At 53.7% G+C, this 13,251-nt stretch overlaps 1 protein-coding gene across 2 annotated transcripts in view; it reads right to left on the bottom strand.

Annotated features, from left to right (window-relative positions):
• Positions 1–2,991: 2,991 nt before the first annotated feature.
• Positions 2,992–13,251, bottom strand: part of ZNF282 (zinc finger protein 282) — a 28,044-nt gene continuing 17,784 nt past the window's right edge. Inside the window, exons 7-8 of one of the 2 annotated variants that reach the window (XM_078438108.2) lie at positions 12,023–12,136; positions 2,992–5,417 (exon numbers count right to left, since the gene is read on the bottom strand). In XM_078438108.2, the coding sequence (XP_078294234.2) occupies positions 4,651–5,417; positions 12,023–12,136 (881 nt within the window). In that variant the 3' untranslated portion in view covers positions 2,992–4,650. The remainder of the gene's footprint in view (positions 5,418–12,022; positions 12,137–13,251) is intronic. The other variant, XM_078438110.2, reaches the window with a different exon arrangement.

The raw sequence follows: 13,251 nt of genomic DNA, 5'->3' as shown, positions 1-13,251 counted from the left end.
TGGTGAAAATTGTTCAAGGTCTTTTAAGAACAGACATAGTGGATATTTTAGGTCTAAATTTTGGGCCATATGCTGTGCTAGGCTGAGATGAGACCCTCTCTGTAACCACCAAAGTGTAAGTCTACTAAACATAAGATCTTATCTGGGGAAGGAGCTGCCTGGGCTAATGCAGAAGTGAGAGGAGACAGCAGCATGAAGGCAGACATACTTGAACTTGAGAATCCAGGAAGCGTGGGTTAATGAAGAAAAAGGAAATTTTCCTCAGCCTCACATCCTTGAGATGTGGGGCAGGGGTTGCTGGTTTTGACATTATTTGTAGGATGGGGACTTAAGCCATTTTATAGTTAGAGGATATTGACCCCCTAGGGATGGAAGTTGGGGGGACGCTCGGGTAACCAACACTGGCTCTCACTTCCAAGAATGGGTATGGGAGCTCCCTTGAATCTTGAATGGGATACTAATCAAAGATAGTTTTCTCTTATAACAGGAGAGAATAAACCTAACGAAATTACTACAGTCAGGGATGAGGTGGGTTTAAAACACACCCAGGGGTAGCTGGGTGGTTCGGTTGGTTGAGCATCCGATTTGGCTTAGGTCATGATCTCATGGTTTCTGAGTCCGAGCCCCACATTGGGCTTGGTGCCCTCAGCACAGAGCCTACTTTGGATCCTTTGTCCCCCTCTCTCACATTCTCTCTCAAAAATAAATATGAAAATAATAAAATACACCTAAAGAAGCTTGAGTAGAGGTTCTTGACCTTTAGGACAGTCATCACACTAGAAGATTCTTATAGAAGGAGGCTTATGGAAGCCTCACAGGGTGGAGTGGGCAGGGAGACGGAGATCCTCACACCCAAGATCCCTCTTCTCAAGAATTACTTTTAGAGGGGCACCTGGCTGGCTCAGTCGGTTAGGTGTTAGACTTCAGGACTTCCGCTCAGGGCATGATCTCATGAGCTTGAGCCCCGTGTTGGGCTTGTGCTGACAGCTCAGAGCCTGGAGCTGCCTCAGATTCTGTCTCCCCCTCTGCTCCTCCCCTGCTCGCTCTCAAAAATAAACATAATTTTTTTTTTTTTACTCTGTTAGAGATATCCCTCCACAGTGGCTCCCTGAGTGGGTGGCAGATGGAGAGCCAGTCCTGGCCTCCCCCAAATGGTGCTGTCAGGGCCCCAGGCTGATAAGATGCTTTTATTACACGTTTTCCTGATGATAACCACCAGAGATCAATACCCTAAAATACAAGCATAGGCTGGTTCATCTTGACCCTGGGGTGAAGTTTCCTCTTTCACCTTACTTTCCAACAACACCCAATATCCTGGAATATCAGAGTCAGTTATGGTGCCCAGATCCTTGCTGGTAAGAGAACCGTCCCCTTGTGTGTTTTCTCATTTTCAGTGGGGTCTAGCTTAAACTTGCTATCTCAAGAGTCCCATTTTCACCCTCTCTGACCTCTCAGAGCTATACACTCTGGGCTTCTAAAGAGTTCTAAAGATTTTTGGGGCGCCTGAGTGGCTCAGTTGGTTGAGCGTCTGGCTTTGGTTCAGGTCACGATCTCACAGCTCGTGGGTTCAAGCCCCACGTCAGCACAGAGCCTGGAGCCTGCTTCTGCATCTCCCTCTCTCGCTCTCTGCCCTCTCCCGCTCATGCTGTCTCTCTCAAAAATAAACATTAAAAAAATAGGTATTTTTTCAAAGTAATCCCTACACCCAACGTGGGGCTCAAACTCATGACTCGGAGGTCAAGAGTCACGTGCTCTGCTGACTGAACCAGCCCGGCACCCCTGGGCTTCCCAAGAATTCTAACGGTCCTATGAAGAATCTGTGGCCAGTAGACCCCAGGCTAATTGACAGCCTGTCTATGGAATAGTCTTGGCATTCAAGGTCCTCCCATGGCCTGGCCTTGCCTCACCTTGAAACTGCATCACTGACCAGCTCTTCATCTCCCAGGTATGGCCAGGCCAGACTGCTGTTTTGTGATCCCGATTCATGCCTCCCTGCCGCCTTTCATCCTTCCCCCACATGGCCTCCCACCTCGCCTCCCCCTGCCCCATCCAACTCATCCTGCAAGCCGTGACTTCTCGTTCTGGAAGGAGACAGAAGCTCTTAGCTGTGGATTATCTCTTAACAGGGAGTCTGGTAGGAAAGAGTTTTACTCTTATGTCTTTTTTCTTTTTTTTAACCATTTAAAGTTTTACTGCATGCATTAATTTTTAAATTAAAATAGTTAATTTTAATTAACACATCGTCAGAAGGAAACTAAAAATCCACCTTCAAAGCAGGACCCCTGACCTTTGTCCTGCTTCAGTAAGTGGACTCCAGGGTCCACACTGAGGTCCCCTGCTGCCTGGGAGAGGTCCACACTGAGTGTCACCACCTTTGATCAGCTCCTGGGGTGGAGTTCACTCTAGGACATGCCCGAGGCCGGTGCCAGATGCTGGGGTGTCTCGTGGTGTAGCCGAGGGGCACTTGATGCAGTGGCGTCCACCAGACCAGGACGCAGGAACCAGACAGCCCTGGCCCCCCCTCTCACTGGCTCAGTCACTAAACCTCTTTGGGAATCAGCTCCTTGAGGTTAAAATAAAGGGAGGGACTCCGGCTATGCGTTCAGGTGTTTCAAACCCATGTCTCAACAGTGACTTCTCCCCCTTCTTCGCACTCTCAACAGCCAAAAAAAAAAAAAAAAAAAAAAGAAAGAAAGAAAAGAAAAAAGAAAAAGTTGGTCTTATTCTCCATGATTTAGATTCTGAAAATATTGATTTCCTGCATATACTCTTACAAGCAGAATACTGCCTCCTCCCAAAAGGAAAACACTGCTCTACCAAAACTCCACGGAATCTGTTTAACTTCTCATCTCAACTCCTCTTCTTAAGATTTGCCTTCTTCAGAAAGCAGAAGGAAGGAAAAAAAGAAAATCGCAGTCGGGCTCCGGTTCCTCGAGGCTTTACCGTAGGAAGCCATGCTGCAGAGCCCTCTGGCCTTGTGAAAATGCAGTCTGCAATCTGGACACCTTTTATTTAATTTCAAGAACTCCCCTTGCCTGGCGGAAAGGGGTCTGAGCAAAGCAGCGCAGCGCAGATGAGGGGAGGGTGGAAGCAGGACACTCGCAAACTGGTGCCGGCTGGGCTGCCCCGACTGGGACAGAAGCAGGAGCGACGGGAGGGGCAGAACAAGTCATTCGTGACGCAAACAAGGGTCTTGGGGCGCGCCACCCCATCCCAGTGCCTGGTCATGCAGGATGCAGAAATGGAGACCGTGGCCCCTCAGGACCACGGAGCAGATGCACCAACCGAAGGGAGTCCTTTGGGCGCCTCCCGAGGCGCCTGCAGGGTCTGGGGCAGAGTAGGGTATGCTGTCCACGAGCATGGTCAGATAACAGATAGCACCGGTTGGGAGGCTCAGGGCAGGAGACCGAGGCTCTCAGACTCTAGCACCCGCTTGCCCGGCCCTCCCGGGAAGAGACTCCCTTCCTTGATCGCTGCTCCTGCGGCCACAGCCTCTCCCTCACCCCTTCGCCCTGGGAATAAATCAACTGGAATAAATCAACAAAGTGAGGTCTGACCCAGGGCACCGGCTGCCTCTGGAGGGCCGGGTCACTACTGTTCAGTAAAAAGACGCACCGGATTGAAGGACCGGAGGTGGGAAGAACAGGCTGGGGGCAGGGGACCTACTGCCCTGGCAGGAAGAGCCTTTCTGGGAGGCACCAGCCAGGGCATCGCGGAGCTGCTTGGTTCCCCGCCTCGGGGTAACCCGGGGACTGGGCCCCCCGCTGCTTCTGATTTCTGGTGGGTCAGGGGAAGGAGGCAGGAGAGAGACCGAGAGAGGCCAGGCCAGAATAGTCTCTCAGACGCGGGAGGTAGGCAGTGTGTGTGGTGGGGGACACTGCTCTGGGGCCCAGGAGCCCTGCCACTCTTCTTGCGGGATCCTGGGTAAGCCATCCATCTGGGGTCTCTCTTCTCTCAGTTGCCAAGTGGGGACGATCCTACACCCCATCCACCTCAGAGGGACAGGCTAAGGGTAAAAACGGCTGACGGATAGAAAACACGTTTAAAAAAGTACAAAGCGCTATTGGAACGCGAGGCAGTGCTGTCATAAGACACGTTACCCCTTAGCCCATCCCTCATTTCACCGACACACTTTGGCTAACCTACTCGGCATCTCTTAACCTTAGGACCTCATTTCTTTCGCTCAGAAGGCTTCTGGGACTCCCTAGTTGCTTCCCCTGATCACAGTCTGTGACCCCCGCGGCCAATGGGGCGCGCCAGGTGTCTGAGGGGAGTGCCCGAAGGCTGTCGCCTCTTCACTGTCCCTCTGGCACCTTCCCTTGGGGAAGACGCTCAGCTGGCCCCTTGGTCCACCCTATGAGATGAGCTGGCCGTCCGTTCAGGCCGGACAGGTCTAGGGGCCCCTGCCAAAGCCCCCCTTCCCCCCCTCCCCCCACCTCCCCCCCGGAGGACCCTGTCTGGAGTGCAATTCCTCTTCCCAATTTCCAGCGGGCGGCAGGTGGAGGGAGGGAAGGCGCGCGGAGAACCACGAACCACGGGCAGGATCGGGTTGGGGGGGGGGGGGGGGGGTGTTCCGGACGCGCCCCCAGCCCGGGGCCGCTCCCCACCCCCTGCTCCTGCCGCCGGGCCCTCCCCTCCCCCAGCCCAGCCCTAGTCGTGCTCTGGTGGCGCCTGGAGAGGCCGAGGGGCGCCGAGCCCGGGGCCGCCACTGTGCACGCGCAGGTGGTCCTTGAGCGACTCCTTGTAGCGGAAGCTCTTGCCGCACTCGCCGCACGTGTAGGGCCGCTCGCCCGTGTGGATGCGCTGGTGCTTGAGCAGGTTCTGCTTGCGGATGAAGCTCTTGCCGCAGAGCGCGCACTGGAACGGCCGCTCGCCCGTGTGCAGCCGCTGGTGGTTCTGCAGGTGCTCCTTGCGGCTGTAGGTCTTCTCGCACTCGGAGCACTTGTAGGGCCGCTCGCCACGGTGCGTCATCTGGTGGCGGATGAGGCCCGAGTGGCAGTTGAAGCTCTTCTCGCACTCGGCGCACTCGTACGGCCGCTCCTTGGTGTGGCTGCGGTGGTGGATGATGAGGCTCTTGCGCACCCCGAAACTCTTGCCGCACTCGGGGCACGAGTAGGGCTTGCTGCGCGCGCCGTGCAGGAGCAGGCTCCGCCGCAGCCCGCCCGGGCAGCAGCTGCCGCAGCCGCCGCCGCCGCCGCCTCCGGGCCCCCCGCCCGCGCCCCCGCCGCCCCCCTGCGCCCCGCCCGCGCCCCGCTCCCCGGCCAGCGCGGGGAAGCCGTCGTCCGGGGGCCCGCCGCCCGCCGCCGTCTCGGCCGCCGGGAGCACCGCCAGGCTCGGCGGAGCCGGCTGCGGCTGCGGCTGCTGCTGCGGCTGCTGCGGGGCGGGGGGCGGGTTCTTCACCAGCAGCAGGCTGTCACCTGCAGAGGAGGACACACGGAGAAGTGACATGCTGATGGCGCTCTGTCCGGGGTCCGCCCCCCCGCACACCCTCCCTGAGAGGGGCCCAGGCCCTTAACGGATTTCCTCTGCAGCTATCTGGGCCTCAGCTTCTCCGAAAAAATGAGGGGACTGAGCAAGGGCAGGGGGCATGTTCCCTATGGTTCCGGGGCTCCTTGACCCTCTGACATGCCCAAAGCCACCCGCTGGCCAGAGAGCACCAGAAGCAGGTCCGGCAGGTGGCACTCAGTTAGGAGAGGAAACACCTGCAGAAAGCAGGGGCAGGGATGGGGGGTGGGGGTGGGGGCTGGGCTATGCGGAAGTCACGTTGGAAGGCCGAATTGCCAGGAAATAAGAAAACCGCATTCTGATGTTTGATGCTAATTTATCTAAGGAGAATCTCTGGACCAGAGGGAAAGAATTTACCAGAACTTATCCAAGGCGAAAGCGTGTCTGGGGGGCCTACAGAAATGGAATGCAGGGAGTGGGGACCAGAACCACACGGCCATTTTCAGTCATGTTTCTTTCAAGCCACTGGCCTTCAGACTTGAACAGCAGCACAGTGCCTGGACAACTGGGCCCAGCCTGCCGTCTCTATCCCCATCAAAACTGACCAGACAATGGGGGGGGGGGGGGGTTCAGTCAGTTAAGCCTCCAACTCTCGATTTTGGCTCAGGTCATGATCTCGTGGTTCGTGAGTTCAAGCCCCGCATCCGGCTCTACGCTGATAGTGTGGAGCCTGCTTGGGATTCTCTGTCTCCCTCTCTCTCTGCCCCTCCTCCAAGCATTCTCTCTCTCTCTCAAAAATAAATAAACTTAAAAAAACCCCAAAAAACTGACAAGGTAGAGAGCCAACTCCATAGGACACTGGCCAGGGGCAAAAGCCACAGTAACTCTCCCGGCCTCGATCCAGGGTGCCAGGCCTTCAATCCTGTAGGACTGATCATGGGCTGTGGCCTCCATCGCAGCTGCACCATGGGCCTTGTTTCTCCCTCCACCCAACCTGCTTCTCTCACCCCTTCATTCCCAAGGGGACCCCAAGGAACCACATGCACATAAGCCTCCATTTCAGGGCCTGTTTCCCAGGAAACCCAACTTGAAACAGTCCTAATTTCTACTCTGATAATTCTTCCAACTCGGTGTGCGTGTCAATCCACTGCTCTCACCTTCCCATCATGCACCCGCTCCCCTCTGCCCTCCCTTGCTGACCCAGCCCAGTTCCCGTGGTCAGCACCGGGGTCACTGGGCCACAAAACACCCTTTATGCCTCTGCTCTGCTTGCCTGGGGAACCCCAACACAGCAACCATGCTTGAGCAGCTGAAGACGGCTGGCAAAAACTGCACAGATCTCAAAAGGGGCCCCCACCCGGCCTGGCACCCTACTCTACTTCTCAGCGTGCCCTGATTTTTTTTTTTTTTTTTTTTTTTTTTTTTTAAATTTTTTTTAATGTTTTATTTATTTTTGAGACAGAGAGAGACAGAGCATGAACAGGGGAGGGTCAGCGAGAGGGAGACACAGAATCTGAAACAGGCTCCAGGCCCTGAGCTGTCAGCACAGAGCCTGATGTGGGGCTCGAACTCACGGACCGCGAGATCATGACCTGAGCCGAAGTCGGCCGCCCAACCGACTGAGCCACCCAGGCGCCCCTCAGCGTGCCCTGATTTATGGGGCGTACATCCCACCTCTTCCAGCCGCCAGCCTGAGGACTGTTGTTCCCGCCCTCACTGGCCAGTAATGGATTCAGACTTAGGCATGTGACCTCGTTCTGGCCGATGACACGTGAGTAGGAGGCTTCTGGGTGCTTCCTCACTCCTTCGAGTGTAGGAAAAGAGACGGCCTTTCCTTTCCCTCTGGTCTGGATGTGACTGCTTTGGAAGAGCTGTGCCCACCTTGCTCCAGCCATTCCAAGGAGGCTGAACAAAGAGCTGGAAAGAACCCGGGTCCCGGATAATGTAGCTTCATCCTTGAATCAACTTGAGGCTGAACCTCAACTGCCTCTTAGTTATGCAGTGGAATAAATGTCTTCATTGTTGAGGGCAGTTTCAATCAGGGGTCTAAAGCAGTGGAGAACAGCCTACCAGGTACGGTGGTCCAGTATCTCCCAATTTAAGAGAACACTCTCCCCGGACCCCATGTGCTCCCAGGCTCCGCTACCCCATCTCACCTCATCTTTGGTCCTTTTCATACCAATGTTCTTGAAGAGTTATCTACCCTTGCTTTTACTGATCTCTTTCAAACTCTCCCCGCTGAAACAACTTTTTCAAGGTCATCAACAACCTCCAAGTTGCCCAACCCAATGGCCTCTTCGCAGTCCTGCATATTCAGGCCCTCGTTGTGTTTGTAGTTAACCCTCCCTCCCTTGAGAGTCTCTTCTCTTAGCCTCTGGATTTCCTCCAGGTTCACACCTCATGGCTCTTTAATTCTTTGTCTACGCTCTCCCTAGATCTCTTAGAGTCCCCAGCCTTAAAATAACCTATGTGTAATAATTTAGCAGGCCTTTGTCCCTGGTCCCTAGGAGGTAGCCTCTAAATCCTTGGAATTTCCAGGGTGAAAGGAGTGTCTTTCTTATTCCAGGTAGGCTCTGGTGTTATGCTAATGAGGCAATTCGTGGTGAGTGCCTACATAGTGGAAGCCAAAAACTGATGACTCAGGATCTGGGCTGCCTATGCCTGTAAGACCCTCCCCACGACTGGAGAGAGGGGACAGGCTGGAGAACGACCTCAACCTCACCTCCAGTGGTTCAATCAATCAGAAGTATGCAAAGAAACTCCAGTAAAAATTCTAGACACAGAAGCTTCAGTGAGCTTCTCTAATAGGCAATACATACTGTGTATTGTCACACATCACTGTGCTGGGACGGTGACACTCCTGATCCCACAGGGAGCAGACAACATAAGCTTCAATGTTTAGGACCCTTCCAGAACTGGTCCTGTGGATCTCTCCTTTCGCTCTAATAAAACTAACTATGAGTATAGATGCCTTCCTGAGTTCTGTGAGTTGTTCTAGTGAACTGAACCCCAGGGGCTAATGGGAACCCCTGGATTTGTACCCAGATGGTCACAAGTGAGTGGGTTGGGGACCCTCAAATTTGCAGCTGGTGTCTGAGGTCAGAGCAGTCTTGTGGAGGAGGGTACTTCACCTGGGAAGTCTGGTCTAATTCCAGGGAGTTGCTGTCAGAAGTCATTGCCACCTACAACCCCAGGTGAATCTAACCCCGAGTTCTCTCTTGAACTTCAGACTCCTGTGTTCATCTGCCTACTTGGATGCCATCTCAGATCTCACAGGCCCAAAGTAGAGCACTTGATTTACACAGTGAACTGGCTCTGTCCCAGGACTCACCATTCCAGGAAACGGAATTTTGGTTCAGGTCCTGATTTCACGGTTTGTGAGTTTGAGCCCCGCATCGGGTTCTACGCTGACCCCATGGAGCCTGCCAGGGATTCTCTCTGTCCCCCCCCCCCCCCCCCCCGCCCCTCTCCTTCTCTCTCTCTCAAAAATAAATAAAAATAAATGAACATTAAAAAAAAAAAAAGGAAACCAGATCATGTCACTAACCTGTTTCTTCCCCAGGGAGGCCTTTCCTGACTTAACCCCCCGGCCCCCACCCCACCTGCCTGCTTTCCCCCTGAGTCATCACCTCAGAGCCCAGACTGCCCCTGACTTTATCTGGTGTGCTCATGAACTTGCTTGTCCCCCATCACCTTCCCACATAAGGAGCGACCCAGGCTCTTTTTCCCTGCTGTTCCTAAGTACTTGTAATACTGCATAGCACAGAGTAGGCACTGAGGAAATCTTTCTCAAATAACAGAAACTGAAAAAGGCGGGGACCAGAACTTTAACCCAAGGCAGCGAACAACGTGGGAATTTCAGGAGTGGGCCTTCAAATCGCATTTTGTAAGTGTTGGCATCTGCGTAGGGGAGTCTGGCTCTAGGCTCCTGACCCCACTCGCTCCAGAAGCATCTGGTAGCCACGGGACTCCAAAGTCCTCCTCAGACTTCCTGCTTCGATGGAGCCTCACGCACATTCCCTTCCCTTTGGCTGAGTTAGATTTTTCTTCCTGTCTTACACTAGCTATCAGATGTAATTGAGGAATCCCTTTTACTACAATGTAGTGTCCAATCAGGCTGAAGTCTGACTTTGGGTCAAATAGGACACCAGGTCTTTCTTGCACACCCTGGGGCAGGGGGAAGGAGGCTGGCAGAGACGGGCATCCTAGGGTTCTGTGTTTTACTCTAATTCCACTACCCTCTCCAGTCCCAAACCCTCTCCAGAAGACGTGATCCCACGTCTCACCAAAAGTCCATCCTGTTGTCCTTGAGAAAGGACGTGCACTCTTTAAACCTCAGAGATACCACAGGTGAGATACTAATTTCAAGACGAACAAGTGGAAGGCGGGCCCCCCCTTCGGGAGAAAGTCAGGAAGCTCTGATAAGAGGCTCTGGTGACTAGGCCGGTGGGAGCATTTCCCGACACTCCTGTCTCCCAAACACTGGGCATTGCCTCCCAAATGCCAAGGTTCGAAGGCCTCCCAGAGAGAAAACAGCACGAGGCAAATCGTTCTGTGACTCAGAATATCCAAACCGAGGGGCGCCTGGGTGGCTCAGTCGGTTAAGCGGCCGACTTCGGCTCAGGTCATGATCTCACGGTCTGTGAGTTCAAGCCCCGCGTCGGGCTCTGTGCTGACAGCTCGGAGCCTGGAGCCTGTTTCAGATTCTGTGTCTCCCTCTCTCTGACCCTCCCCCGTTCATGCTCTGTCTCTCTCTGTCTCAAAAATAAATAAACGTTAAAAAAATTAAAAAAAAAAAAAAAAAAAAAAAAAAAAAAAAAAAAAGAATATCCAAACCGAGTAGGTAAAATGGTCTGCTCACTTGCAAAGCTTTGCAGTCTCTGTATAGACTCCCCTCGATCATTCCCACGGCCACACAAGGTCTCCAGGAAAAGGCTCCTCCAGGCCCACGTACCCCCAGGCAACTTGGAGAAATCAAGCGGTCGTGCTGAGGGACAAAGGTTTGGGCAGAATTCCTGGCATGGGGTTTAATGAACTAGCACCTACGTCTTCAAGGCCAGAAACGGCCTGAGCACCATCAAGAAGGAAGTGGAAAACTGCGGTCGCTTCTTCCCGGCCTCAGTCAGTCCCCTGGCTTGCCCGGTCTCACCCCAGCCCAGCAGCAGGTCGGAAGAGGACCACTTTAAATTCTATTTTCAACAAGGGCACACGCGGCTCCTCTCCGGCTCCCTGACCAGTCCTCCAGCCCCCGCCAATTCTTCCAGACTGGACTCAACTGGTCTCACGGAGAGCGGGATCCACTTGCCTGGGTTTTAAATGGCCTTCCCGATCAGAAATAATCTATGTGCTCAGCTCTTCCCTGGATTCTAGGCTCTTGTAGGGTTTCAGGAGTATGGACAGGGAGCATACTGACCAGAAGACACTAAGTCAGCCATCTCGAGGGCAAGGACATAGTGCTAAGTCTGGCAAGGAACGCCAGCCAGACGCTAAGGGTGTTAAATGATCCGCGAACATATGCCTAAGGTCACTGGCCAATAAATGAAACTTCAAAAAAGACCCAGGAGACCCAAGTCATGTGAGACGTTTGGTCCCTTACCTACTGGGGGAAAAAAAAATCCCCTCTGCCTGTTGGAGCTTTAGTATCTTTACCAGCTACTTTGGGAGGTCAGCTCAGGGCTGGCTTGGGACTATGGCCAGCGTCTTCTAATTACGTGAGCCACCTGGTGTCATCAACTCCTGCTCAGGCGCCAGTGGCTCGGCTCTCTCCCAGCCCCCTCTCCTTTCCCTGCTGTTACGAGCTGAACTACAGCCCCCCAAAAAGATGTGGAAATCCAAACCCCAGGTACTGCAGAAAGTGACCTTATTTGGAAACAGCCTCTTTCCAGACGTAATTAGTTAAGATGAGGTCATACTGGAGTAGCGTGGGCCCTGACGCCGTCTGACTTATGTCTTTAAAGGAAGACGGCTAGGAGAGGACACCGACACGCAGGGAGAACACCACGCGAGGGTAAAGGCAGAGGTGGAGCCATGCATCTGCAAGCCCAAGGAATGCTAAACGCTGCCACAAACACCAGAAGCTAGGAGGTTTTCAGAAAGGGCATGACCCTGCCGACCCCTTGATTTCAGACTTCTGGCCTCCGGAACGGAGAGACAATACCTTTCTGTTGTTCTAAGCCACCCCGTTTGTGGTGCCTTGTTAAGACAGCACTAGGAGGGGCGCTCAGTGGGTTGAGCGGCCGGCTTCGGCTCAGGTCACGATCTCACAGTTTGTGGGTTCAAGCCCCACGTTGGGCTCTGTGCTGACACTTCAGAGCCTGGAGCCTGCTGTGGATTCTGTCTCCCTCTCTCTGCTCCTCCCCCACTCGTGCTCTGTGTGTGTGTGTCTCTCTCTCAAAAATAAATAAACATTAAAAAAAAAGAAGACGACAGCACAAGGACACAAACATGCCTGCCGTCTTCCAAGAGGAAAGGAGACAGTGCTTTGATACAGAACATCACCCTGTCAGGGGGTAGACCAAGGCAAGCAACCATCCCTGTGGACGACATACCCAGGGGCCCCAGGGGACGAGTTACTCACTGGGGCCAGAGTCTAATCCGAGCTCTCCTTCCATGGAGTCACGTGGGCCCCACGGGTATGGCTGCTCCTCCTGTTTGATCCACGACAGAATGTCATGTGCTGAGATCAGAGACTCTGTTCGCGGAAAGAAGGCAGCCTGAGATTCTGTTCATTCCCACTGAGCAGCCCATCAAGGGTTAGAAAACCCTCACATGCAAGGCCCGCCGCCCCGGCTCACAGGGCACGTGGCAGTGGGGCATCTTTGTCTCATTTCCTGGCCTCCTCACCCTCCCAAGCGCCCTCACGGATGGGATCTCGCTTGTGCTCGAGACATTGAGCTGGCCACGGAGGAGGAGGCTTCGCCCAAAGTCTGTGCAGCTGCAGAACCCAGATGAGAACCTGCATCTTCCAATCTGTCCACGGAGCCCCAGAGCAGCCTGCGGGTCCACAAGAGGCCAGAGGGAGGTCTGGTGTCTGACGGCCCATGGGACCGGGGTACGAGTAATGGGACTTAAGAACCAGCAGTGGCAGGGGCGCATGGGTGGCTCAGTTGGTTAAGCGTCTGACTTCAGCTCAGGTCATGATCTCGCGGTTCCCGGGTTTGAGACCCGCATTGGGCTCTCTGCTATCGGCATGGAGCCTGCTTTGAATCCTCTGTTCCCCTCTTTGTGCTCCCTCTCTCTGTCTCTGTCTCTCTCTCTCAAAAATAAACATTAAACAAAAAAATTTTTTAAGTTCTAAAGTTGAAACAAGGAATGCTAGCTTTTTTTCTTTTAATTTTTCTAATGTTTATTTTATTTTTGAGAGAGAGGGAGACAGAGAGAACAAGCAGGGGAGGGGCAGAGAGAAGGAGACACAGAATCCAAAGCAGGCTCCAGGCTCCGAGCTATCAGCACAGAGCCCGATGCGGGGCTTGAACTCCGAACCGTAAGATCATGACCTGAGCCGAAGTCAGATGCTCAACTGAGCCACCCAGGCGCCCCAGGAATGCTAGCTTTTATGTCTGATCTTGTCTTCCTGGTGTGTGGCGTCAGTTGAGACCCTGGGTCATCGCTACCAAATATGAGGACACGGGACTTCTCCAGCTCTACAAGCACACGTGAAAACACATACACGCATGTGCGCACACGCACGCACACACACACACACACACACACGTCCCAGACAGGTGCAACTTCACTGTTCTGTATGCGTGGACCGTACCCAGAAGTTTCTCAGAAGAGATTTAACTAGCGTCCACTCATGAAAAA

This window comes from Panthera onca, chromosome A2, assembly GCF_046562875.1.
Source record: "Panthera onca isolate mPanOnc1 chromosome A2, mPanOnc1 haplotype 2, whole genome shotgun sequence".
Lineage (NCBI taxonomy): Eukaryota > Metazoa > Chordata > Mammalia > Carnivora > Felidae > Panthera > Panthera onca.
Note: the sequence above shows the minus strand (reverse complement) of the source record. Positions and strands in the feature narration are given on the sequence as shown.